Source organism: Zophobas morio, unplaced genomic scaffold, assembly GCF_036711695.1.
Source record: "Zophobas morio isolate AGI-343-1 ecotype UQ-CSIRO unplaced genomic scaffold, CSIRO_AGI_Zmor_V1 ptg000064l, whole genome shotgun sequence".
In the NCBI taxonomy this organism is placed as follows: Eukaryota; Metazoa; Arthropoda; class Insecta; order Coleoptera; family Tenebrionidae; genus Zophobas; species Zophobas morio.
The window spans coordinates 259,935-283,284 of record NW_026972169.1 but is presented as its reverse complement, the minus strand read 5'-3'; the positions used below and the strand labels follow the sequence as shown (position 1 = coordinate 283,284).

Sequence of the window (23,350 nt, the reverse complement as noted above, 5' to 3'; positions counted from 1 at the left end):
AACTCCTTCGCCTTACGGAACGAACGACCTGTGCCTCCAACTTAAAGGAGGCAACGGGCACCGTTCTTTCTTGGTGTCGAAATAACGTTTGACCGAGCTTGGTTCAAGGGCTTGTTTCACAAATTTTGCGCTTTTTTTTAACTCTTCCTACTGTTCTTTTTAACGTGGTTAAATCTTACCTTAAGAACCACCGCGTCTTTAATATTACGTGTGGGCACTGCGTACTCACATCAAAGACCAGTAACAGCCGAAGTCTGTCCCATAAGGATCTCCTCTGTCATCCCTTCTCTTTGCACTTTATGTACGCGACGGTGCCACAGCCTGATGGCACCCACACGCGGGTTGCCTTGTATGCGGATGATACGGCGATTTTTACTCCTTGGCACAATCACCTTCTCTAACGCGTCAGCATCAGTAGTACTACCTAGTGACGTACCTAGTGACGCTGGTCAACTGGTGTGTCCACGTTGGGAAATAACTATTAAGGCAGAAAGGAGCGAAGCTTTTTTTTTTTTTTTTTCTTTTTTATCACGAAGCACTCTACGCGCCCTTGGTGTTGCCCTCTCGGGGTGGGGTTCCTTATTGACAGTAAGCTTTCGTGGCAGCCGCACGTAAACTACATCGCGGCGAAGATCAAGAGGCCGGTTTAAACCCCTATATTCTTTACTTACTGTCTGAAGCAAAATCTCGTGTCACATCAAACGGCACTTGTATGTGTTCTATATCCGGTCAATCATTATGCATCTGATGCCTGGGCCTACGACACACCTGGCCGGATTCCTTCGCTTCAAGTGTGACAATACAAGTTGCTACGCCTCATGACGGGCGCGCCCTGGTTCGTGTGCAACGATGCTTTAAATCAAAATCTCCAAATTGGATCTCTGAGTAACGTTTTTTGACGCACTGATGTCGCCACCTTCGACTGGCTCAATCGGCACACCAACCGATTACCGGCAGATGAGGTTAATACGACATTTGAGATGACCGCGCAAAGGGTTCTTAATTTATTTATTGGGTTAGGGCTAGAACTATTTTTGATGTATATACTTAAATTTATTTGTATTGGATCGCATTAACGCAAGCTTAAAGCCGATGTATACCCTATCACCCTCTTGAGAGTCCGTAATTTGGGTTTTTCTTTCACGGACCCGATCGAGTACCAGGAAATAACATAAACAAATAAAAAATACGTCACTTAGAATTAAGCAGTAATTAACTGTTCATCACGCCTGTAGCATGCCAAAGATATAAATAAGTAATTAAATAAAAATTACGTCGTTTGACCTCTTTGTCATGATAACCTCCGTAGCGAAAGACAGAGGAAAATTTTTAAATAATTGAAAGGTAAATAAATCTTTTGTGACTTCCAAGTTTAAAACCCTATATCTTCACATATTCTCGATATTATAACGTAATACTCTTTCTTTACTATTACTATTATTTTTATTATAACCATAACTTTCCTTATTACTATAACTTCTACTATTTATAGCTAGTTTAAGATTACAGTGCCTATCTTAACTTTTTCGTAAAAAGGTTCAGTTTATCGTGTCAGGTATAAAAGCATGTAGTAGCTAGCTACATTCTTGAGAAAGCTCTTTTTGACTCGTATTTCTAAACCCTTAATATACAAAATTTAATAAACGATTTACATTTTAATCATCTTAGTAACGCGATTCAAGTCAACCTCGAGCTGAGGTTACCTTTAAGAGTATGGATTACTCCACAAAATCTTTCATTTTTTAAGTAAACCCCCTTACAATTTTTTGAAGGCTTATTAGGGAAATAAATGGATAAAAAAATTTTTTAAAAGCTCTCATGGTGTGAAGTATCACAAGAATAAATGGCAGTTCCTATATATCGAGAAACAGTTTGTTTTTAGCAAAAATAATTACTAGTTTAATTATTCCTCTTTATAACTTATTAACAGCCTTTTCTCGAAGGTATATAATTTAGTGAGCAAAAGACTTTCCTTCTACTATGACTTAAAGATTGGTCTGATAACCATTGGTGAGGTGGTATAAAGTTTATAAAAGAGTATTTTACAACGTGCAAGGGTGTGATGAAAATGCTTCCATCTATTGCTTAACTTCCTTCTTGAATCGATTCCTTTAATTTCTTGTTTCACTTGTCGTCTTTAGAAGCCAAAAAGGTTTTTATAAAAAAAGTTTACGCCAGTCTTCGTGGTTCAAGGGTAAGTATATTAACTCACTAGAAAGAGAAGAGCCCAAGTCTTTACAAATTTACTTATCGCAATTAAAACATTATAATTCGGCTTCACGCACGGTTTAATTAACAATCTAACCTGCTAAAATTGCTTAATAAAAAACGATAATATACCCAATTTAATTTAATTCGCTATATTGAAATATCGCACAGGAAACGAAGATCAAAGCGCGCAAAACTGTGAGCACCTGAAATTTAAGAAGACTTGAGCAATTTTTACGAGCATTAAATGGATTTCAAACCCCTTAGTAGACTATTAGGGAATAATACAGTTTTAATGGGGGGAATATCAACAACGCTTTAGAACAAAGATTTTGATATTTAGAGGCTTGGTAACTCAGTTAAGAGGATGAGTGTAGTGACACGTTATAAGATATTTAATATAAAAAAGCCTTTTATCTTTAAAAAACTTAAGGTATTCTTTCCAACTGTAAGCTATTTTTAACGTTATTTACGATTAACGGGTAGGTTCCTTTTGGTCACCCTTATGATGGAACAGGTCGCCTGATGTAGTGGTAGGTACTCTATTTACGATGTCCTATTATGGAACTAGGTTTAGAAATTTTGTCTGAACAGACAAATCTAAAAGGGGACGGATTAAAAATTAAGGTAAAAAATTCGGGAAAAAAGCAAATATGTCCAATATAAATATGAGAGTACTAGGTAAATGAGTAATATTTTTCTAATAAGCAAAGGAGAGGGTACATGGATTTATAAACAAAACATTTTATTAAACATCGTTATCAAATTAAGTTAGTAAGAATGAGCAAAGTTAAGCATTCCTACTCTAATTCTAAAATTTTTGCTAATCAAATTGTTTTTAGTTTTACGAATAATAAAGAGGAAATACCAGTATAAAAAGATGAGGTAGCAAATTTCTTTATAAAAGGATGTGGAATATAATAAAGCGTAATAGCGTCAATCATGATTGTCTAGATTGACTTAATGTGGTAACGTATAGAATATTTACGAATTTCAGTTTTAGAAAATTAAAGTGTTATTAAAGACAAAGAGGTCTAACCTATTTACCGCATTTAAATTTAGTAGATAAATTCGTATAGAGCTATTATTAGGCATGTAAAAATATCATAACGGGCCCTATAGTTGGCATCGTAGTTCAGCGGTTAAAACCATTGAAGATTCCCATCAATTCTCAAATTATTAAACCTATAAAATCGACAAGTAAAAAAATTTTAAATAGCCCAGGTGTTAAAAAAGCCAACGAGTTACAACAGTGGTTTAGTAAGTGGGTAGAAATAGGAGGGTCTAGGACCGAGTATTACACCTTTAGACTAAGGGTGCGAGGCAAAGCGCGATTCATCTTCAAAATGGGATGCTATGGTCGGTTAAGAGACGTTGAAAAATACACACCTTTCCATTCTAGCCAGCTCCCCACCCCCAACTATTAGCTCCCAACCATACAAAAAAAAATTTTAATTGTTTATCTTTTTGATTTATAATGCTGACATAGACCTCCCCTGCCATTTGCTCTTCGCCGCTTTTCCTGCTTAATCGAAACTATTTTAAGTTTGAGGAACCCTAACTTTTGAGAACACCCAAACTTAAAAGAAAACTGCTACTATCGGCCGAGCTGGAACAAAATTGTCTGGCGCTGGAGGCGAGGAGGCTAGATCGCGAGCTCCTTTTATGGTTCCGCATCATCTTTTAAGCACTGACAAACTACTAACGGGTCTTCCAAAGTTCTTAATCAAGTTAATTCGTAAGAAGTATAATAACTGTTCCGAAGTACGGGAAGACAAAGGAGAAACTTGAATCCGCACTCCGGCTTTCTTGGGGTAAAATACACCCGAAAACCACCACCTGGAGAAGCGGCCCCAAGCATTAGATTTGAGGTTCTCCTATAGGACACCGGCCAGCAAAACTACAAGCCAAACCTTCCTGACCTCGAGTGGAATCGCTCCTTCATTACTTATTAGTAATATAATATTAAAATAAAGTTTTGATATACTCTTGCGGTAGTTAATTCGGCATTATGTATCTTGTTGGCTAAAATAATTGTTAGCTGTAGTTCGTTGCGGCAGTGACTCCCAATTTATTTACTTGTTATTAACTGAACCTAGTTATACAATATTTAAGTTTTATTACAAAAATTATCTTGATAATATATTAAATGTAATAACAAAAATTTCTTTTGGAGGTAGAGTCGAACGTGTACACTTATAACGGATTAATCGCACCCAACTATGGGCGTTCTCTTTTGGAGTTCCGGTTAATTCCGACAGTATATTATTAGGATCATGGGTATATTTTAATAATGTTTTTTGTTTTGTTAATTTTACAGGTCTAAAACAAACAGCGAATGTAATATAATACAGTATACAAGGCATATACATTATAGCCTTTAATGAAATATAAATAATTAAGAACTTGTGACACTGCAAAAATTGATTAGGTGTGTTAATAAAACTATTTTGAAGAATATCCAACCCTAATGGAAGTAACAAATAATAATAATAAAAAAAGTAAAATAAAAGGATTTACCATATGTTTTATTTCTTACAACACCAAAAAGTGTATGAGCAAGCTTTAGGGGTCAGGACAATTCATTAAGTATTAAGCTTTAGCACTATTTCATGTTAAATAACGGTATTTTTATCAACTTCTATATTTAATTACCATAAATGGCCAACAAATTATATTACGGAGGTAATATTAAACTAAAATATGGGCCGCCTTTAGAAGGCGGATATCATCAAGGCATCGAGCTCAAAAACCATTTTACTGTTACTCTTTCACAGATGTTACCTAAAACATTAAATCCCTGATATTAAACCTCATTAAACTTGCACCATACTAATTTTAAGAGCGTACTAATAAAAAAAATTTATTATAAAATTAACCTTCCGTTAGTGTCGCGGAGTATGAGTACCCCAGTCTTAGGTGATTTCCTCACTGAAAAAAGCAGTCATTTAAAAAAGACTTCGGTAGAAATTATTTAAAGTGTTTTAGATTCAAAGTAAAAGTCCCTATTTTCCTGATACTGACAGAAACCTTTTCAAAAAATTAAGAAAATTATTTGCAAAATAATTAAACTACTGACTATTTTTTTTAAGGGAAAGTATATCCCATACCCCACCACAATCATGGTGCCACTATTTTCCAGTGCACCAACGGAGGGTTACTCAGTATTCTTTCGTAAAAAGCTTAATACGCCTGCAGTATTATACTTTTAGACGAAATGTTAAAAGGCTTGGGATCACCTTAAAACTACTGTTAGCTTACCCCATTTATTAACTATAGAGGTCCTTACAAATAGCTTTTCGGTGTGATAACACAGATAGGGTGGTAATATACTCTTATTAAAAAAATATCCAGCAAATATAACTTGTTAGTAACTAAAGTTCAGTCAAAAGCTTTCATTCTCTGTATAATTAGTAAAAGAGAATGGTTTAAATAAGATTCAAGCAACCTTAAGAGTATGGTTGCTCGTTTTATAAATATTATACAGGCTAATAAAAAAAATTAATTTTAATTCAAAAACTATAGTATTAGTAAAAAGAAGCACCCTTAAATTTTGCAAAATACTGCCTTAGCACAAGGTATACTTGCTGAGGTAGCTATTTTATTATTTTAACCGCTCGTCGCCAGTCTGGATTTAAGTATTAGCCTCAAGCTTATTAGCTTATGATAAACTAGCCGGAGGCAACTAAGAAAAAAAAATGTGTATATTACTCGTTGGCAATAAATGCATCATCCCCCCAAGTTACGCTATGAAAGCAGTTGTAGGTATTCTTGGCGAAGCCCTTATAAACAATAAGCGGGGTATGCTAATTGCCTCAAAGACAGCAAATATTATACTCATTTAAATGTGCACTAAAAAAACCTCGCCGGGTTCGATAAGTTGAAGAATTTGACAATAAATTAGTAGAATAGTGTTAACAAGTGCTTTTGTGGCAAAAAAAAATCGCAGCCCCGGCGGAAAACTTTTATTTTGTAAGTAAAAAAAAGGAACATTATAAGACTATAAACGACCAAAAGCCCCTAATTTTTACTGCCATGCCCATTTAAAGTTAAATGAAATAGCGTGCGAAAAGAATTGCGTTTCCTTCTTAATTTCAGTTGAAATAGTCTTCTTAGGGCTGCAGTGTTATGTAGTTCAGATTCCTAAGGTGTGATATAAGGCTTTCGTACGAAGTATGTATAACTGTGTCCGTTACAAGGAGAAGAGCGTTTTGATCCAGTATTAAGCGATGCAAACTACGCCAGTTGCAATGCTTGTAACAGTCCCTTGTAGCTAGAAGACACGGGGCCAGGCCCCCTTTTCTGGAAGAATCTTCTCTCAATGTCGAGGGATGTAAAAAACTTGCGTGTGCCGCACTGGAGCTTCCTATACATAGTAAATATAGTGAAATATTTAAATCCTGAAAACGCTCGACTGTTTCAATGTGATAATAATTCAAGTAATATATAAAAAATAAAAAATTTAGGGTTCAAAGTTAACGAGCTATTAAGCAAAATAAAGTTGTGCTAATCTTAAAAGGAAATAATGTTATAAACTTTCGTACCTATAAACTGCTGAAAACCGCATATTTTATTTTTTTCATTCTGCTAAGAATAGTATTGTGAATTTAAAAAAATAAGAGTACTCTTTATAGCACAGTAACAACTTAAACTTGTGTATGAAAAAATCAGCAGCAAACTTTAAAGGCGTTATGAATTAAGCAACTCCGCTTTAGTAAACAGCACTTTCCCTTCCTAAAAAAGAATTATGTAAATGTAAAACTTATTATAAAAAAAAAACTTGATGAGATGGGTCTCCTGGCCACAAAATCTTTGTTGTAAGTTATCATGCACTAAAGGATTAGGAAGACTATCTTCCACTTGAACTCTCAAAGCCTATTTATATTGCATGTGAAGTACGACAAATTGGTCATGGACAGCTAAACCTTTCGATAACACTTTTTATAATGACAGTGCCAGAGAGAGATGGACGCAGTGTAGCCGCACAAAATACAATCTAAAGTCTTGCAAACGCTTTAACAACAACAAATCTTAATTAAGAAAAGGAAAAAGAACTGAGTCGTGCTCTGATCGACCACTCTTAGCTAGACTAAAATTTGAGTGGCACGAATCGAGGCCACACTCCAAGTTCCACTTCACCCTCCTCATTTGAAGTCGATGGTTGTTCTCCTGAAGCCCCAACTTATTTTGTTCCTCGTAGTTCATTAATTATAACTCTACTGAACTATATATATAAGAAAGTCAAGATCACGGAAAATACCTCGCTAAAAGGCCCTTCACTTGACTTCTGCCTGTTCTCACCCACAAGCTTGTAAGCAAGCATAAGTGAATTAGATAAAACGCAGTTTAAACTGCAATATTTGCTATTATTGCCAGAAACGAGGGAACAACTACCATTTTTGCATAATCTGGGCTGTTAAAAAGAAAGCTATCGAAGCTTAACAAATAAAATTAAATTAAAAAGTACCTTCTCTTTTAATTTCAAACAGGATAGGAAACGGTTGTCCTCTATATATTAAATTTAATTAAAAAATCAAATGAAAAAGGTCTATTTTTACCAAGGCAGCTTTTACAATAAAACTTTTCGTACTCATAAATTTCGTTAGGCTCAAGGCCCAAGCAATCGGTATGAAACCAGTCGTCACACCTGGGAATTATAGCAATAAAGAAGTCCAAAGGCTTTAGAAATATCCCTCAATATTTTAAAAGGTAAACTGCAAATTGCCGTATAATAAGGGAACAAAAAAGTAAAAATTATAAAGTTTAGTTATAAAAAAATTTTTGAACAGTTACTTATCACAAGCAATCATCGCCCTAATACCATCATAAGGCTTTTTGCATAGGCAATAAATAGATTCTTGCTGGTTTTAAAAGATTAAATGAGCAAAAAATACTTATAACAATACTTTCACAAAGACGATAAAAAAAATGAGAACATCTTTTAGTTCAAGAAAAGCCGGCTCTGTCATAGAAAAGTAAAACAAAGTTTAAAATAACGCCCGCATGCAAAGAGCTAAGAGTTTAAAAAACACGTCCTCGACTTCTCAGTTCGTTGGCCAATTTAGCAGCACGGACGCCCACAGTGTTAATCTTTTTAAAAAATGACTGCCCCGAAGGGGCTGGAAGCCCCCCTCCCGCTGTTCTGCCTAAAATAGTGGATGCCATTTAGTAACAGCGTTAGGAGAAGCGGTGTTTATTTAATAAGTAGTGTGAGAACAATCACTAAAACTGCGTGCTGTTAACAGCGCAATATACCCAATAAGTGTTTATAACCTATATATTCTGTTTTATAACCCCATGACAATATTTTTATTCGCTTACTACGCCTAGCTTGTTTTTCTTTGGTAATTGATTTTCCAGCATTTTTACTGTTATTGCTAACTGTCCCACTAATTTTTATATTTTTTAATACAAACAAATAAAAATTATGATTAATAATTGTATCGTGAATAATATGAGCGTAAATTTTAGCAACCACGGGAGCCTACAAATACAGAGCCCTCTAATTTCTCATACTGGAAGGGCGAAAGACAATAAGGGGGCCACAAGAAAACACGAGGTACCGATACAGCATTCGAATCCTCTTTAGAGCTTCGTACCAACAGGAAAGTTATTGCCTCCTTTAATTTTGTTTTGTGGTCGGATATGAGAATAACAGCGGAACTCATTGAGGAGTCACCACAGTTCCTAAATACTCTACGTGACAGGGAGCTAGATTTAAGAGGTCAATTATTTTATTTTTGGTGGTATAATATTTATTTTAATTTCGCTTTTAAGGCAACAAAGTTAGCGCTATTGAGAATCTTGGAGCTACTTTGGTGAGATGCTTAAGACTTGACTTTTATACTAAGAGAATAAAAACATTGCCCTTATAATGATATATAACTATACCTATAAATTGCCGTTTCAATTTTTATTTACGTAAATGAGTAGCAGGAGTTATTTTAAATTATGTAGTTAAGGCGCAAGATTTATTTTACCTTCTATATAAAATATACAGTTTTAATTTTTAATTAATTATTTTTAAGGATCAATTTGACACGATCGATCTTTCTGACAATGAAATTACCCGTCTAGAAGGATTTCCACAACTTAAAAAGCTGAAAACTCTTTTTTTAAATAATAATAAAATACAAAAGGTACGACAGTCTTTATGCTTTTTTAAGACTTATAAGTTATTTATAGCTGCATATCAATATTTAGGTTGATGCTAGCTTGCATGAGAGGCTACCTGGACTTGCAGAGCTTATTTTGACCAACAACAACCTTCAAACTTTTACAGATATTGAAGACATCTCCAAAATTAGCTCCCTTAGAAGACTATCGTTATTGAAAAATCCGGTTGCCTATAAGCCGAACTATAGAGCTTATGTTATTTATAAAATTCCCCACGTCACTGTCCTGGATTTCCGAAAAGTGAGGCATCAAGTAGGTGAATTTTTATAAAACCTTGTTCTTGCCTTACCCCTTGTTTGAAACCAACTTGCGTAGGAGCGTCTTGACGCTAAAAAACTTTTTGGGGGGGAAGCTGGTGAAAAGCGGAAGAAGGAGATGCCCAACCAGTCAAGTACCGCCCAGCGAAGCGTCAAGAAGCCTACTCACGAAAGGCCTTTCGCTGAGCAGATTTCTAAGATAAAAGTTTCAATTTTTACTTAAAAGAGCTAAGCCAAACACTTATATGCCATGTATAGGCTGCCATATTGAAAGCGAAAACCCTCAACGAAGTGAGACACCTTGAGGCTCTTTTGCAGGCCGGTAAACTTCCCGAGGATGTCTTAAAACTAAGCCAGGATGGCACAGAATAGCCAGTGTTTTATGTAATGCAGTCGTCGCTAGCCAATCTCTGTAGTCTTGCTGTCCCGCCTAAATGTTCCGAGCGCGTGGTTTGCCTTTCGTATGTCTTGGTTGACCGTATAAATAAATATAGCTTTATTAGAGCCCTTTTTTATTACTCTTCTTTTAATTGCGCTCTTGCATCCCCATAAACCAGCTGCCGTGCCTTTTCTGAGATCTCCCCTAGGGCTGCGCGGGCTAGCTCCTCGGCCACACCTGCATGAATGCACTTTGTTAGAAAGAGCCGGTCTCACACATCGATCAGTCGCACCCAAAAGACGAAGTTTTCGTAGTAGAGCAAAGCAGACGGCAATGCTAATAGCGAGAAGCAGTAGCATAAAGTTGAGGGGGTTGGTGGCCATTTGAAAGAGGTAGACAAACTCGTTGTATCCAAGGACTAGTACCAGTGCATACACCCAGAAAGGGATACTCCTTAGTGACATGTTTTGCTGTGGGAGACGAAGGATGGGCAGTGAGTGGATGGTGTCATCTTATAGCCGAACCCTTCTGATCTGGCAGCACTCCTGGTAAATCGGCCGGATCTCATGCAGAAAAACGTTCCTCACTCGTAAGATTTCTGCAGGGGAGAGCAGCTCCACCTTGCAGAAAGGGTTTAAGTTGATTGCCCGTGTCTAGACTTTAAGGCGGATGGCTACCTTCACCCCCTCATCTCGGTACTCGAGGGTCATGGCTGAGAATAGGGCTAAGTACTCCAAGGCCTTCCGGGTGAGAGAGTTGTAGCGTAAGAGAAGGCATGTCAGCGCGTACGACCTACCTTGTCCCTGGCCGCCTTGTAGAGCTCGGGGATATTATCGCCCGCGCCCCATGAGCGGGGGACATCCGCAGCGTCGTACTTGAAACTCTTCTCGAATCTTTTGCAACGACCGATTAGAGGACTTAAGAACAGCAAATAGGCAGGTAGTTCGCCTTACATTCTGACCAAAGTAGACGCCAGATTCAACGTGCAGTCCTTCGCCTTTCTTTGAACCAATTGTCTGGCTCTTTCCTTCAAGTCCTGAAAAGCGGTTTCGATTGCAGAATCTGAGAGCCCTGTCCCTGGTATGGTCATGAGAAATTATTTTGAAAGCGGTTGTTTTCAACACCTTTTCCATGAGCCTTCAGTCGGATGGAAGTCTCGTCTAACAAACGAGAATATTCCTGTGAGACTTTGATCCACATGTCTCGCGGCGCTTCAGTCATTAAGTATAAAATAGTGTCTGAAATATTTTCCTCCATGGCTCTCTGAAACCGACGACGAAGAGCACTGAGTAAAATGTGGAATCTCGCCAAGCAGCTGGAAAGCCCGCTTACAGTTTCATGGTCCACGATATTGCGGGTTTGCAAAGTGCGGAGCTGTTCTAAAATTTCTCCGGTCTGTTCGCCCAGCGCAGTTCGGCGAGATATGTACACGGGCTCGTGGTACAAAGAAGCTGGGCCATCGTAGAGCTCTGGCGGGATACACCACGTGGTCGTGATCAAAAGAGTCACACCACAGAAGCGTACGAAAAGCTTCCACCAGCAGTTCGCTAGTCTCCTCCAAAAAGGTATTAACGACCACGCCCTGGCTTAGACGGTCGCGAAGGCGCTCCGCCCCAATTCGAAAGTTTGCAACAGCTTCCTTTTAAAACAAAATAGCGTATCCCACATGGATTGTTGGGCATAGCTCTGCACTGAAAGTACCGACATAAGCTCATCGCAGCGACACGTGGCCAGCATTTCTTTTAAAGTTGGCAGGTCCAGGTCTTTGTTGTCTATGATCTGCTCCTGTGCATTAAGGAGGGGTGTCGCATTAAAGATCCATACAGCAAAGCCCCACCGTCACATACCCACACACGGGCCGCGTACTCAGAAAAACCATCGGCTGGGATCCGAGTGAGGGCAGCTTTACTTAGTAAGTAGCCCTCGTCTTTTGGATCCTCGAAACTTTTAAAAGTATTTATGTCCATTAAAGTCTACTGGCCAAGAGTGCCGCAAGTGAACCTCTTTCTTAGTTCAGAAACTTCTTTTATAAACTCGTCCTTTTCAAAAACATAGCTCGCCAAGCAGACAAATTTAAAGATAAAGTATTCCTCAATTGCAAAGTTTAAGGCGTGAGAAGGCTTAAGTAAGAGGTATCAGCCTCAGCGAACAGAGTGGATTGGCATACTTCTTACCTTTTTGATATCACTTTCCCATATTGCCTTCAAGTCTTCAACAAGTGTTCTTTTTAGCTGCTCGAGTGGCGTAAGCTGTATTAATAGCGCAATGAATTGTAGGCTAAAAAGGCTAAAAAGGAAATTAAAAACAGACTTGCCGATCCCTGAGGCAAAAAAGAAGAAGAGTTTTAGGGGAACTTCGAGCAAAGAAACATGTTGAGATAAACGTAAAATAAAAATTTAAGTACAATACTCTGGTGTGCAAAAAAGATTTATGTGGAGCTCAAAGACTGTTTTAAGGGTATCATAATTGGAGGCACTGTAGCGGCCTACATCGTGGCACCATATGTTTATTATAAGGATTCCTGAGAGGACAAGGGAGAACAGAGCGCTTTTCCTTTCAAAGTTCTTTTTAATAATTATAAGTAAGCGAGTTAAAAAGTAGAAATTTACTTCGATAACAAAGAAGGCTTAGAAAATCAAAGTCAAAAAAACAATATATATTAATAAATTTGGATTATAAAGAAATTGGTAAATCACACACACTCAGAAAGACAAAGTTTGTTAAACGCATTTATATACTATATGTTGTTCTCCGCGTTCTTTACTGTCAGTCCCCTCCACGTCCATTATAAGACATTTTTTTTTTGGGTCATAGGCGAGCCATAAACCTTAAAATAAGATATAAAAACGGCAATTTAGAGTGACCGGCAACCATTATAAAAGTTTTTACATATTAGTTAGCTAAACTAAGCTCACAAACCTTTTGTAGTTTGACTACGAGTTGAAGGATCCATTTGAGGAAAGGAAGTATCAAATAGATAGTTAAGTAATGTGCTTTTGCCGCCTGACTGAGGCCCCAGAATGCTGATAATGCTATACTCAAACCCAGACTTTATAAAATTTTCCCAACTAGAAATCTGTTTTTGTAAATTTTCATTGAACCTATAGTCTTCATCTATTATCTGAATCAAATTATGACTTGAATCTGAAAAATAGTTTTTAATTAATACTAAGCACAACAATAAAAATAGTAAACGAAAAGAGCTACACTGAAAAGTTATCTTTTTTTAATGACTATTTTATAAACCTTATGAAAGTTGTTGTGCATATATTATCATAAACACAAAGTATTAAGAATGTAAAAGCTAAACAATAAATAAGATTCATTAGCAAATCATACCCATAGCCCCCAAGAGTTTAAACCAAACGAGAAAAAACAACTTAACTACGTCCTTATCACCAAAGTGTAAACTATTGGTGAAGGGCAGAACCCTTCGAGATTAAATTAACAAAGCTAAGGGTATTTTATCCGAGAACCTATCACAAGAGGAGAAGAGAGCTGACTTGAATTGTAATGGTCTTATCTAAACATTAAGGCCATCATCTCTTGGAACTCGTTTAATTAATAAATATAATTCTGAACCTTGAGAACTGGTAACTTGTAGGGGAAGTGGAAATTAAAATTTAAAGTATAACTTATTAACCCGTTTGAATATTCTTATAATTATTAATTTTTTAATTAGTATACACTTTGTCGTACTATGTACAATCTTTACAAGAACTAGTGCATAATTTGTACTCCCTATTTTCGAGGGGCTGAACCCGGCTGAAAGTTAGCGGACCAGCCTTAAAGAGACGTAGTTATGAATAAAAGAACCCAAAACTAGCTTAATAAGCTGCAAGTCAGATTTTTCCGAGTGTTAGCCTCGCAGACGAGTTTTTCGAAATAACAGTTTTAGATGACCCAAAGGCAAAATAAAACCAAAAAAAAACACTCGCCAAACTAGGAAATTAAGCTGTAAGCAAATTTATTGCCACGACTATGTAAATTTAATTGCAACTTACTAAGTCGATAATAACAAACGTATATTGTGTTCTAGTTTTGACGTGTTGTCTTCAGCTTTGCATTTACATATTGTATTTTGCCTGGTTTTTAAAAATAAATGGGTTATGTTGCGTTTATTAACCTTTTTCTTTCTTACGAAGGACACATATCTCACCCCCTTTAGTAATTGGGTAAATCCAGGTTGAGCAGGCAGTATTTGCTATGCCCATATTAAGGGTTCAAAAGGTATAATCTTGATGCCTCTCCCCTATCCGCTTCATTTCTAGTCATTACTGAGCGATCTATGGTCAGCTGGCTGTAAAGTCCATTTCTTTCTCATTTATATAGTTTTTTCCTCTTTTTAGTATCGTCAAACTACCTGTCTGTTATTTTTCATTTTATAATATTGATTATATTTTTCATTAAGTGATTTCTGCGTTAATATAAAATATAAATTTAATTTTTTGAACAAAGTGTTTTACGGCTTCTAAATTAAAAAAGGATTAATTTTAATTTTATTTAATTTAAAGAATTTTAGTTGCTTGTTAATTTTAACCTAATAAAAATTTTTATAACTTAAAAAATCAGTTTTGCGATTTTTATGATATGAAAAAGAATATATAATAAAATATAATTTATATTGAATATTTTTTGGTTTTTAGCTTTATTAAGATTTTTATTATGAATAATAATTGTTTTCTTTTATTTAAAGTGCTTTAAATTTCTCAATTTTAAAAAATTTCAAATTAATTTGTTTTCGTTCATTGCTTTATTATGACAATTAATTAACAAAGTTAGTTTAATTTTTTAATATAAAAATTTTATGGTTTTAATATTAATATAAAATTTAAAATTAAGTTAACTTAACTAATGTCAAGGTGAACCTTACGTCAGCTTTTTATAGTAGACAAAGTTTGTTTTTTTTTTTATTATAAAGGCTGTTCTCATCTGCGTTTGCGTTATCTTCTCGTATCGGCCGCTATAGTGCGAACCTTTGCTTATTTTATCATGCTGCTTCGACGTGTCCAATATAATGCCAAGAAGTGCAGTAGGTGTTTCTGGGTTGCAATATTGTTAATGGTTGGTTCGCTGCATCAGTAGCACCACACTCCTTTTCATTGCGACCAAGTTTTTACAAAGCGCATATCATGAAGTTTTTTTTTTTTCATAATGGCTTACAGATCAGGATTTTCAGAGCATTTAAAACATTTAGTGAGACTCATTGTTATTTTTAATAATGTTGTGGCTAGTTTGTTTTCGGTTAGTTGGTGCTTGTCTAGGTCCTACACTTCAAAAGCACTGTTTACAGTGCCAGTTTTCGGCTTTTAGTTATGAAGTCAGTGCAAATATAGTCTACACCCTCTTTGTTTTTAGTGTGGTACTGTTAATTAGATTGCATCACATTTGTGCTTCTCACCACTTCTGTATATAAAAATTAATCCTTTTAGGAGATCCGTGAATTTTGGTAGTTAGCAGAGCACATTGTTCATGTATCAATGCTGCTATTTGCCCGAGCCTATCAATGTAATGCAAGTCCTCATACTTCAATCTAGTAGCGTTGAACAGCTTCCTTAGCTTGGTCATGAGAGTAACTAGTGATTTCTCTCCGAATACATTCCTTACTTTTTGTATAGCTAGCTCAGTTTTGCATAATATCTAGCTCTTTAAACCTAGCCTGACGTTTATATGAGGCTGTTCTTTATAATCATTTTAACCTGTGGCAGTACCTTAAAAATTGGTCTCCTCCATGAGGAATGTGTATAACATTTTCGGTAAAAAATGGTTCTGGGTTTAATCCCGTGACCTATTCAAAAATTTCCTTCTAAAGATACTTGCCGTGGGACTTTTTGCTCAGTTAGTCAAAATTTCGTGCTTAGAGCGTGATAAAAAGTAAAAAGTGAATTGAGAATGTCGCTTTTAATTAATCAATAAAGAAGCGCACTCTATATAATATTTCTTCGGATTCTTTTAACAGTTGAGCTCCTTGTTTGTAATTATTTTTGCTTAAAATTTTTGGGTAGAAAATAATTAACATTTTCTCGCCCAATGATTCGTTTACCGATATTACCTGAAAATTTTGAACGCCAAGAAGTGAACACCTGTTTTAAGGATGTAGGAAGACATTTATAAAGATATCAAGTCCTAACAATTCCTGTTAATGTGTTTCATGTTTTGTAATAAGTTAAATTTTTATTTTTTTAAAGACAAAAAATAATTAACCAAGGCTATGGAAGCTTATTATTTATATAGCCGTTAACCTAGTTTAAATAGAGCGCACTTTAGGCCCATAGAAGACATATCCCGTACATATTCCATAATAAATGTGGAAAGCTTTTATCCAAGTAACAGGGGATTGCGGTACCTTCAGTATAATGACTTGTGCTCTTTACATATTTACAGCGTTTAGATGCTAAAACATGAAAGCACCCAGATATTGTATCATTTTCATTATTTATAATTATAAATTTGAAATTAAGAGTATGAATGGGTGTCGCAGAGATTTAAATATATTTTTTCGAGAATTTATACTCTTATAAAAACAAAGTTGAAACGAATACTTACGAATCACAACTATTAAAGACCAAATTTTAATTAGAGCAGTATCATAAAATTCCAAAATATGTAAATAATCACAGTGCGAGCACGACATAAAAAGATGAAGAAACACCTACATATAGCAACATAACCATTCCCAGTATCACATAGGCTACTACTTAATAAGGAAATACTATGGATAGTAAAGTAATAGTTGAAAAACAATCTCAGCGTAACATAAAAAATTCGAGACATAAACAGTATTAGTAAACAATAAACAAACCTACTGGCTAAGAATCAACTAAAACTCATAAACATGAGATAGATAAAAGACGATAGGCTTAGACAACACTTAAGTGAACTACACACGAAAGCAAGACACCATTTAAATACGTACCATACTAAACTTGCACAATAAATTAAAAAAAAACTAACCAACCCTAAGAAAGGCATGAACAGCACAAATAAACTTAAACATACCGAAAAATACTCTTAATTAGCTATAACTGAGTCAGATGTGGGCATTCTTATGAAATGAGACCTGCTACTAAAAGCAAACGATTGAATGCATGACCTAAGTGCCAAGAGAAGCATGCTTCAAATTGTACAAGATGTATATATTATCCGAACGCACCATTAAGCACTAAGATTTCGATCTGCTAAAGCTTTAGAAAATTCAAAAGTTACGTTGAAGAAGATATAGACTTTGTACAGCGTTAAAAACGAAGCTTTTTACCTAATGCAAATAATATGTCTCCCTTAAATGAAATGATAAATAACCTTGTAGCAATTTTCGTACTAATGTAAATTTTTAAGTTGGGCAAACAAGGCTCGCTCGCAGAGTATTAGTATTAAGGCATGGAATGCCGTCGACACCCGTTGTAAGAAGCAAAAATTACAACCTATTGGACGGATGAACTTGGATATACTTCTTATCTCTGAATCACAACGAAATGAAGGTAATCGTTTTCGAGTACCTAACAAATTAATTATTAGGCACTTACAGGAATACACTAAAGGAGCTAAGCATTCTACTTTTTTCGACCCGCTAAATATTGAAACTGGTGATGTAAACATAAAGCTTGGTCACAATGACAGGAGCGGTCTAAATACCGCTTACAGATCTCACGACAAAGTTATGCTAAAATTTTATATTGACAAGATATTTGCTGTTCCCAGCATCTTAATAGCTGGAGGTTTAAATTTTAAAAGCCTCGGTGGAGTAGCAATCGTAGGAAGAAGTCTGTCGAACTAGCCGAGAGAAAAGACAATCCGCTCGTCGCTCAGTCAAACAACTGGCAACGTCTTAACATCACGTTATCACGCAATATATATGTACCTGTCACTGTCAATACGCTATCCTAACTCTTTTCTAATCACTAACCCAGACTTATAGAGCTAGATGCGTTAGAGAAGTAACTGGTTGGTCAATATGTCGGGAGCATCTGGACAAAAACAGAAACTCCATCTTACATTACAAAGAGAAATCTTTGAATTAGACGCGGTTGTCGTCCCTAATAAAAATAGCTATTACGAAGGCTCCAGCTCATTGGAAGGATGAACGAACCAATAGTACAATCTACCAGAACATATTAGGTCACGAATTGGCAAGAAGGTGGAAATTGAGAGTAAGAGATATGATCTATCGCTTTCCTAGAGTTAATATAAACTTTATTACAAAAATAAACAACGTAATTAAAGAAGGGGAGATTTGGCTAAGGTTATATTTAATTTATTTAAGCTGTAATGCTACTAAATTTAAGTATGCTAGGATATTATTTATTATTGTAGTTATTAATTGTGTTCTTGCTTCTTACTTGGTATGTTTACTATTTAGTTATGATGATTAGCTCATTCATTTTTGTTGATGGCACAATGACTCAGTTTAGAAAGGCGTGTCTTTCGCACCCTCACTTAATAGAAGGGAATTAGATTAAGTGGTAAATGTTGTAAACTAGGAGTTTATGCTGCGTTTGAGCCCTTGTTTTATTTGCTTATGCGTACTTAGAATCTCGATCTATGGAGTCTATTGGTTTATTAGTCTCTTAAGCGCGATGTCGTTTTGATCTAGAGGGTAAAATGGGTAAGTAATGACTTACTCTAGAGACTATGTAAATAGTCCAATCGTCTAGAGAGTAATCATGTGCAGATGTTGCCTTTAGTCACTAAAGGAGTGGAATAAGAACTGAGAGATCACTTTCATCATAACCAGGTAACGAAGAAATTTTTAATAAGTTAAGACTTTATTTAAGCAGTTGATACCTTATCAGGATATATTATATACTTTTAACGCTTCTAAGACCAACTTAAAAAGCTTTATGTTAAGTGATGCACTTATTAATCAAAAGAATTCTTTGCGATCCCTCTGCTGATGTTTCTACCGCTGCTAGTTGTGAAGTACTAAAGTGAAATTCATTAACTAGTGTAAGAAATTTTTTTTGACTAACTCACAAAATCTTTTAATGTTACCACGTACTCTTTAAGCAATCCAGAAAATAATATTTAAGTCTTACGTTTAAATAGTTTTGAAAGGTTCAACGGATGTTACCCTAACGAGAGGTTAAGTTCATTTGGAACGGTCATATTATTATATAACTGAGTATACGGAAAGGTTCATTTTCAAAATCTTTGTTTTACCGTATTCATCTCTGAAGTAGTGCGTAGGATTTTCTTATACCCGATTTTCTAGGTTATTGCCTTCGCCTTTAATAGTGTTTTTTTTTCTATTTTTTAAAATTTATCTTTACTCTTTAAACTAATTTTTTAATTAAATCATTTATTTATTTCAATTGTTTGAAGGAAAATATACGCATGTGGTTTTCTAGATGGTGGTTTCCTTTATAATTTGCACATACAGAGGGATTTCTTTTGGCGGGAAACTCGTACAAAAACTGTTCTTCGCCTCATTTAACAAGCTAAGGTTTTCCATAAAATTTATTTTGGGGTGTAGCCAATAAATGACAGTGATAGCTATGATTGATAATGCTCTTTGTTGTAAAGCTCCAATTTTTGTCAGTTCTTAATAACTTAACTAAAACAGGCATATTAGTTGGGTCCTTTTTTCCTTAGATTAATTTCTTGAAGGTTTGCAGAAATAACGCTTGGAATTAGTTCTGTCTTTAAACCCCCCCCCCCCTCCATCAGATAACCCATCGTGTAATATTTGCAACTTTCTGCTTTAAAAACTTTGAAAATATTTAATAGTTGGACACATTTGTCGCTTTGTTAAGGTTTATTATACCTTCAGAAGTTTCTTTGTTGGTTTTTGGCCATAATTCTTTTTTGTATTAATAAGGGCTGTGAATATATATTCGTTGTTATAAACAGTAAAATTAAATTTTTGCGTGAGGGTATGAAAAATTTATCTGGTTGTAGAGTAATTAGTAAGCGCATATTATTAGAATTCATGAGGGGGAGCTTGAATAGACAGAAAAAGAGTGTTGCGTCGGTGGAGATCAAACCCATAACCTTGAGTAAGCGCGTAAATGCTCTTAACCGCGGAGCTACGGCGACAACTCTCGTTCCCGGTTTGATGGTTTTGCGAATTTTTCAAACCTGTTACATAACTTAATGAGGGCTAATTTGTAAAATTATGTATATATGCTAGCCATTGGCGTGTTTTGAGAGACCTTTTTCTCTCATCGCGTGGTTGCGGGGTGGTCTGCTTCTTGAGTTGAGTAGCGTCGCTAGGCTAGTAAAATTAATAAATTATAATATATAGGTTTTGTACAGGGTTATCTTTATTGTTTTTCGGTCACTAGAGTACAAAGTGTGAGTGCATTAAATGACAATAGTGTTAACCCTTTATACGCTATTGGTTACAATGTTTACCACTTGTCGTCTAGGTTTAGTTTGGAAGAGTAGGCCTGTGGAAATTGGCCCTAACGACAGGCTTGGTCTCTGAAACAATCTCTGGTAATTTTGAGTACCATGTTCTAACGGCAACCAACAAAACATAAAATATTGGCAAATTTAGTTACCAGTGAACGTAAAACAAATCTATTTTAAGCTCCAGAGTTTCGCTCATTAACGGGGTAAGGTAGTTACATCGGGCTTATAGAATTGGAAAAAAAAAGTTATTTTTCTTTCCCTATTTTCGCTTGCTGAATATCAGTCATCTTCCTTTTTATACTAATAAATCATATTTGATAGCAATTTAGTCTCTTTTAAACTCGTAATTCTTGAACCGAGTGTAAATTTTATTAAAGCTATCTTAAAGAATATTAGTAATTGTATTCTTTATGCTTATTTCCTATAAGTGGATACAGACGATGGGGTTTACCGCGTGCTCCTACCTCGCAGTGGTATACATGTCACACTGTCCTACGTGATCATTCCACGGTGCTTAGGTTCCAATTGTTAGATTATTAAAAGATGGGAGGCCAACCTTTAATAGGGCAGGAAATATCTATTAAATAGCAAGTTTTAACGCCGATCCACTGACACTTTCTCCTTTTTGAATATGGTAAGATCTGTATCAAAGGATAGTGCGAGGATATAAGAGATATTAACTGGAAAATATCGGCTATAAATAGGATTAGGTATGCTTCTTAAACACGAGAAGTTCTTGCTCTCCTTAAGTTTTTTTAAAAACATACTGTAGGGTTTGTACAAGTTTTACAAAAGATATAAAAGATAAATCAGTGTAAACTTTACCATTATTAGTTATCTCAACCTTTTTACAGCTTTACACTTGTCGTAGACCTATAAGTGAATACATCCTAATAAAGTAGGTACTGTACTTTATTGTGTGATCAGAGCAATTATCTAAATATTGAATTAGATACCTACTAATTTGCTTTTAAATAAGGCTTCACCCGGAGTGGTCTTAACTTCCCTTCTGAAAGTGACCTCATAAGACCGCTTTGGATTAAGCTAATGAGTAACACTTTTGTGAGATAACTTTAAACTTAAGTAAAATTAACAAAATCTTGTCTAATATTCTCAAACTATTAGTTAACATTAAATGTGATAACTGTTGTTAAATGTTTAGCTTTAACTACCAAGATGGATTAACCGCTTTGGAAGTACTTACTATTACTTTTTCTGTTCATATATAATACGTGAGTGTTATATTTGTTCCTATTCCCGTTTGTTAAGCTTTCTATTATTTAAAATAGATCTTCGGAGTAAATTTTTTAAACCCCTTTGAAAAGTTTACACCCTTTTCGCCGCCCACAACACTGCTGGACTTACTTGTCGGAAGTAGTGGGTTAGGCTATCAGTTTAAGGTTTATTTTTTTTTTATTGGTGTTCAAATAAAATTTCTAAGATCTGAATATTTTAAGACAACTTGTTGTAGCAGTTCTAGTTTTTAAGTGTTTATTGAAAAACAACTTTTGTGTTAAAAATACTCCTCTGTAATATAACGTTATATTAATTAGCCATAATTCCCTATTAAATACCTCATTTACTTTTTTTCAAGGATGTTATTAGAAGCGATGGCCAGAATATAAGGCTCAGTTCCTTTCCCATCATTGATATAAATGGGTTTATAACCTTAGTATAATAGTTAAGTAATGATTCTTAAGTATTTATTAAGGCGAGGAGACTGCCCCAAAAATGACCTTCTCCTTGTAGTTCTTTTTATATTATTAACTCCTTCTGTTTACGATGGAAAGGAAGTGGGTTAACTTCTTAAAGGTTTAAATCTATTTTTTTTGCTTCACGACCAAAAGGTGGAGACGAACAAAGCGTCCTGTTTGTGAACACTTCGTATACTTTTAACTTCCGACGGTTGGTTAAACTTATAAAAAAAGAGAACGTAGAAAACGTTAAGGCGCGCCTTAACTACCTTTTAAAGAGCTTGCCAAAAAATAAAGAACTAGAAGAAAAAGACACCAGCTTTAGTTATTTCGCCAAGCAAGGCGTTAATAACTTTTGTTTAATGTCTTCGGAGGCTACGACTGCTCGAGGTGGAGGTATAACAACGTTATTGTGCTAATATAAAAGTTTCTAGTAGTTTTGTCGTCTTATCAAGGGGAAAAATTATATGAGACGTGCTTTGACAGACTTCACGTTGTTGACGTTACTGACGAACTTGGGCTCTTAGCCACTTTAGAAAACTTAAAAAATTTTATAGAAACTCAGCGTACAAGTATCTTGATTTTAAATGACTTGTCTTCCTTCTACTGGAACAACCGGTTTTTTTAAATAATTGTATAGTAAAAAAATGAATTATACACTTCAACTCTGTTGTTTTTCAAGATTGCTTGTGAAACGCACCACGGGTACTCGCTTGAGACTGCAGAAAACTATCTACCGACGCCTCCTAGCCCTTCGAGACGAGTACAAGTACGAATGCCCTTTACTTTATGTCGTCTTTTGTATCTCTTATTATCGTTTAAGAGTAACGATTATCTGCTTCAACCAAGCGCCCTACAGAAGGTGCGGGGAAGAGCTCCCTTGGAATCTACCGGACTACTCCCCAGAAGAATGGAGGGCTGCCGTCGACATTCGCATTAACTTCTGGAGCTCAGAACCAACGAGCGGCGGTCAACTATCCGACTGCAAACCACTTAAAGTTTGCTAAATCTTCCTCTACTCTAACAATAGAAATCCCAAAGACGTTCTTTAAGCTTATGAATCACCGAGATGCTCCGATAATAAACCTAAACCACTGGTTTACCCCTTTGGAGCAGGCGTGACTGTGAGCTGCCAAAAAAATATAGAATTTTCCTTAAGCTTATTAATACATTTTATACTGTTAATTATTACAAGTAATATAGTGTGAAGCTGCATAATTTTTAAGTACACTGACTACTCTAGTGAAAAGGTACACATGGGCTCAGCCCCCCTTTTTAATCTAAGT

The 23,350-nt window shown here is 35.5% G+C and overlaps 4 protein-coding genes across 4 annotated transcripts; 2 read left to right on the top strand and 2 right to left on the bottom strand.

The window, feature by feature from the left end:
* Positions 1-6,185: 6,185 nt before the first annotated feature.
* Positions 6,186-8,552, bottom strand: LOC135143567 (uncharacterized). The gene is made up of 13 exons (XM_064075447.1): positions 8,482-8,552; positions 8,145-8,354; positions 8,002-8,069; positions 7,767-7,855; positions 7,676-7,716; positions 7,469-7,621; positions 7,264-7,401; positions 7,134-7,211; positions 6,989-7,083; positions 6,888-6,942; positions 6,753-6,795; positions 6,405-6,574; positions 6,186-6,351 (listed from the first exon to the last, which is right to left on the bottom strand). The coding sequence occupies exons 2-13, from the start codon at positions 8,175-8,177 to the stop codon at positions 6,229-6,231; spliced, it is 1,086 nt and encodes a 361-aa protein (XP_063931517.1). The 5' UTR covers positions 8,178-8,354; positions 8,482-8,552; the 3' UTR covers positions 6,186-6,228.
* A 301-nt stretch (positions 8,553-8,853) lies between these two features.
* Positions 8,854-10,111, top strand: LOC135143559 (U2 small nuclear ribonucleoprotein A'-like). Its single transcript, XM_064075435.1, has 6 exons — positions 8,854-8,932; positions 8,986-9,026; positions 9,237-9,347; positions 9,412-9,636; positions 9,700-9,846; positions 9,900-10,111. The coding sequence occupies exons 1-6, from the start codon at positions 8,854-8,856 to the stop codon at positions 10,011-10,013; spliced, it is 717 nt and encodes a 238-aa protein (XP_063931505.1). The 3' UTR covers positions 10,014-10,111.
* Positions 10,112-10,156: 45 nt separating this feature from the next.
* Positions 10,157-13,412, bottom strand: LOC135143558 (uncharacterized). Its single transcript, XM_064075434.1, has 18 exons — positions 13,360-13,412; positions 12,940-13,164; positions 12,759-12,847; positions 12,430-12,584; positions 12,331-12,373; positions 12,195-12,269; positions 12,022-12,140; positions 11,868-11,964; positions 11,722-11,805; positions 11,545-11,659; positions 11,353-11,489; positions 11,145-11,283; positions 10,974-11,091; positions 10,817-10,913; positions 10,698-10,760; positions 10,545-10,640; positions 10,313-10,490; positions 10,157-10,257 (listed from the first exon to the last, which is right to left on the bottom strand). Exons 1-18 carry the CDS (start codon positions 13,361-13,363, stop codon positions 10,157-10,159), a joined length of 1,935 nt encoding a protein of 644 aa, XP_063931504.1. The 5' UTR covers positions 13,364-13,412.
* An 8,077-nt stretch (positions 13,413-21,489) lies between these two features.
* Positions 21,490-23,256, top strand: LOC135143568 (uncharacterized). Its single transcript, XM_064075449.1, has 9 exons — positions 21,490-21,566; positions 21,660-21,770; positions 21,965-22,029; positions 22,082-22,167; positions 22,218-22,460; positions 22,520-22,682; positions 22,747-22,833; positions 22,888-23,033; positions 23,095-23,256. The coding sequence occupies exons 1-9, from the start codon at positions 21,525-21,527 to the stop codon at positions 23,184-23,186; spliced, it is 1,035 nt and encodes a 344-aa protein (XP_063931519.1). The 5' UTR covers positions 21,490-21,524; the 3' UTR covers positions 23,187-23,256.
* Positions 23,257-23,350: the final 94 nt, after the last annotated feature.

What these genes read in the sequence shown, in the direction of transcription:
- LOC135143559 (XM_064075435.1), top strand. Translation starts at nt 8,854, where the DNA reads ATGAGAATAACAGCGGAACTCATTGAGGAGTCACCACAGTTCCTAAAT. An exon ending in CAGGGAGCTAGATTTAAGAG is followed by an intron (nt 8,933 to 8,985) that starts GTCAATTATTTT and finishes TTCGCTTTTAAG; the next exon opens with GCAACAAAGTTAGCGCTATT. An exon ending in AGAATCTTGGAGCTACTTTG is followed by an intron (nt 9,027 to 9,236) that starts GTGAGATGCTTA and finishes ATTATTTTTAAG; the next exon opens with GATCAATTTGACACGATCGA.
- LOC135143567 (XM_064075447.1), bottom strand. Translation starts at nt 8,177, where the DNA reads ATGACAGAGCCGGCTTTTCTTGAACTAAAAGAT. An exon ending in TTATTGTAAAAGCTGCCTTG is followed by an intron (nt 7,717 to 7,766) that starts GTAAAAATAGAC and finishes TTTAATATATAG; the next exon opens with AGGACAACCGTTTCCTATCC. An exon ending in ATAAAAAGTGTTATCGAAAG is followed by an intron (nt 7,084 to 7,133) that starts GTTTAGCTGTCC and finishes CAATATAAATAG; the next exon opens with GCTTTGAGAGTTCAAGTGGA.
- LOC135143568 (XM_064075449.1), top strand. Translation starts at nt 21,525, where the DNA reads ATGTTTAGCTTTAACTACCAAGATGGATTAACCGCTTTGGAA. An exon ending in TTACGATGGAAAGGAAGTGG is followed by an intron (nt 22,168 to 22,217) that starts GTTAACTTCTTA and finishes CACGACCAAAAG; the next exon opens with GTGGAGACGAACAAAGCGTC. An exon ending in TCCTTCTACTGGAACAACCG is followed by an intron (nt 22,683 to 22,746) that starts GTTTTTTTAAAT and finishes TTGTTTTTCAAG; the next exon opens with ATTGCTTGTGAAACGCACCA.
- LOC135143558 (XM_064075434.1), bottom strand. An exon ending in GTTTCTGAACTAAGAAAGAG is followed by an intron (nt 11,965 to 12,021) that starts GTTCACTTGCGG and finishes TACTTTTAAAAG; the next exon opens with TTTCGAGGATCCAAAAGACG. An exon ending in ACAAGGCGGCCAGGGACAAG is followed by an intron (nt 10,761 to 10,816) that starts GTAGGTCGTACG and finishes CTCACCCGGAAG; the next exon opens with GCCTTGGAGTACTTAGCCCT.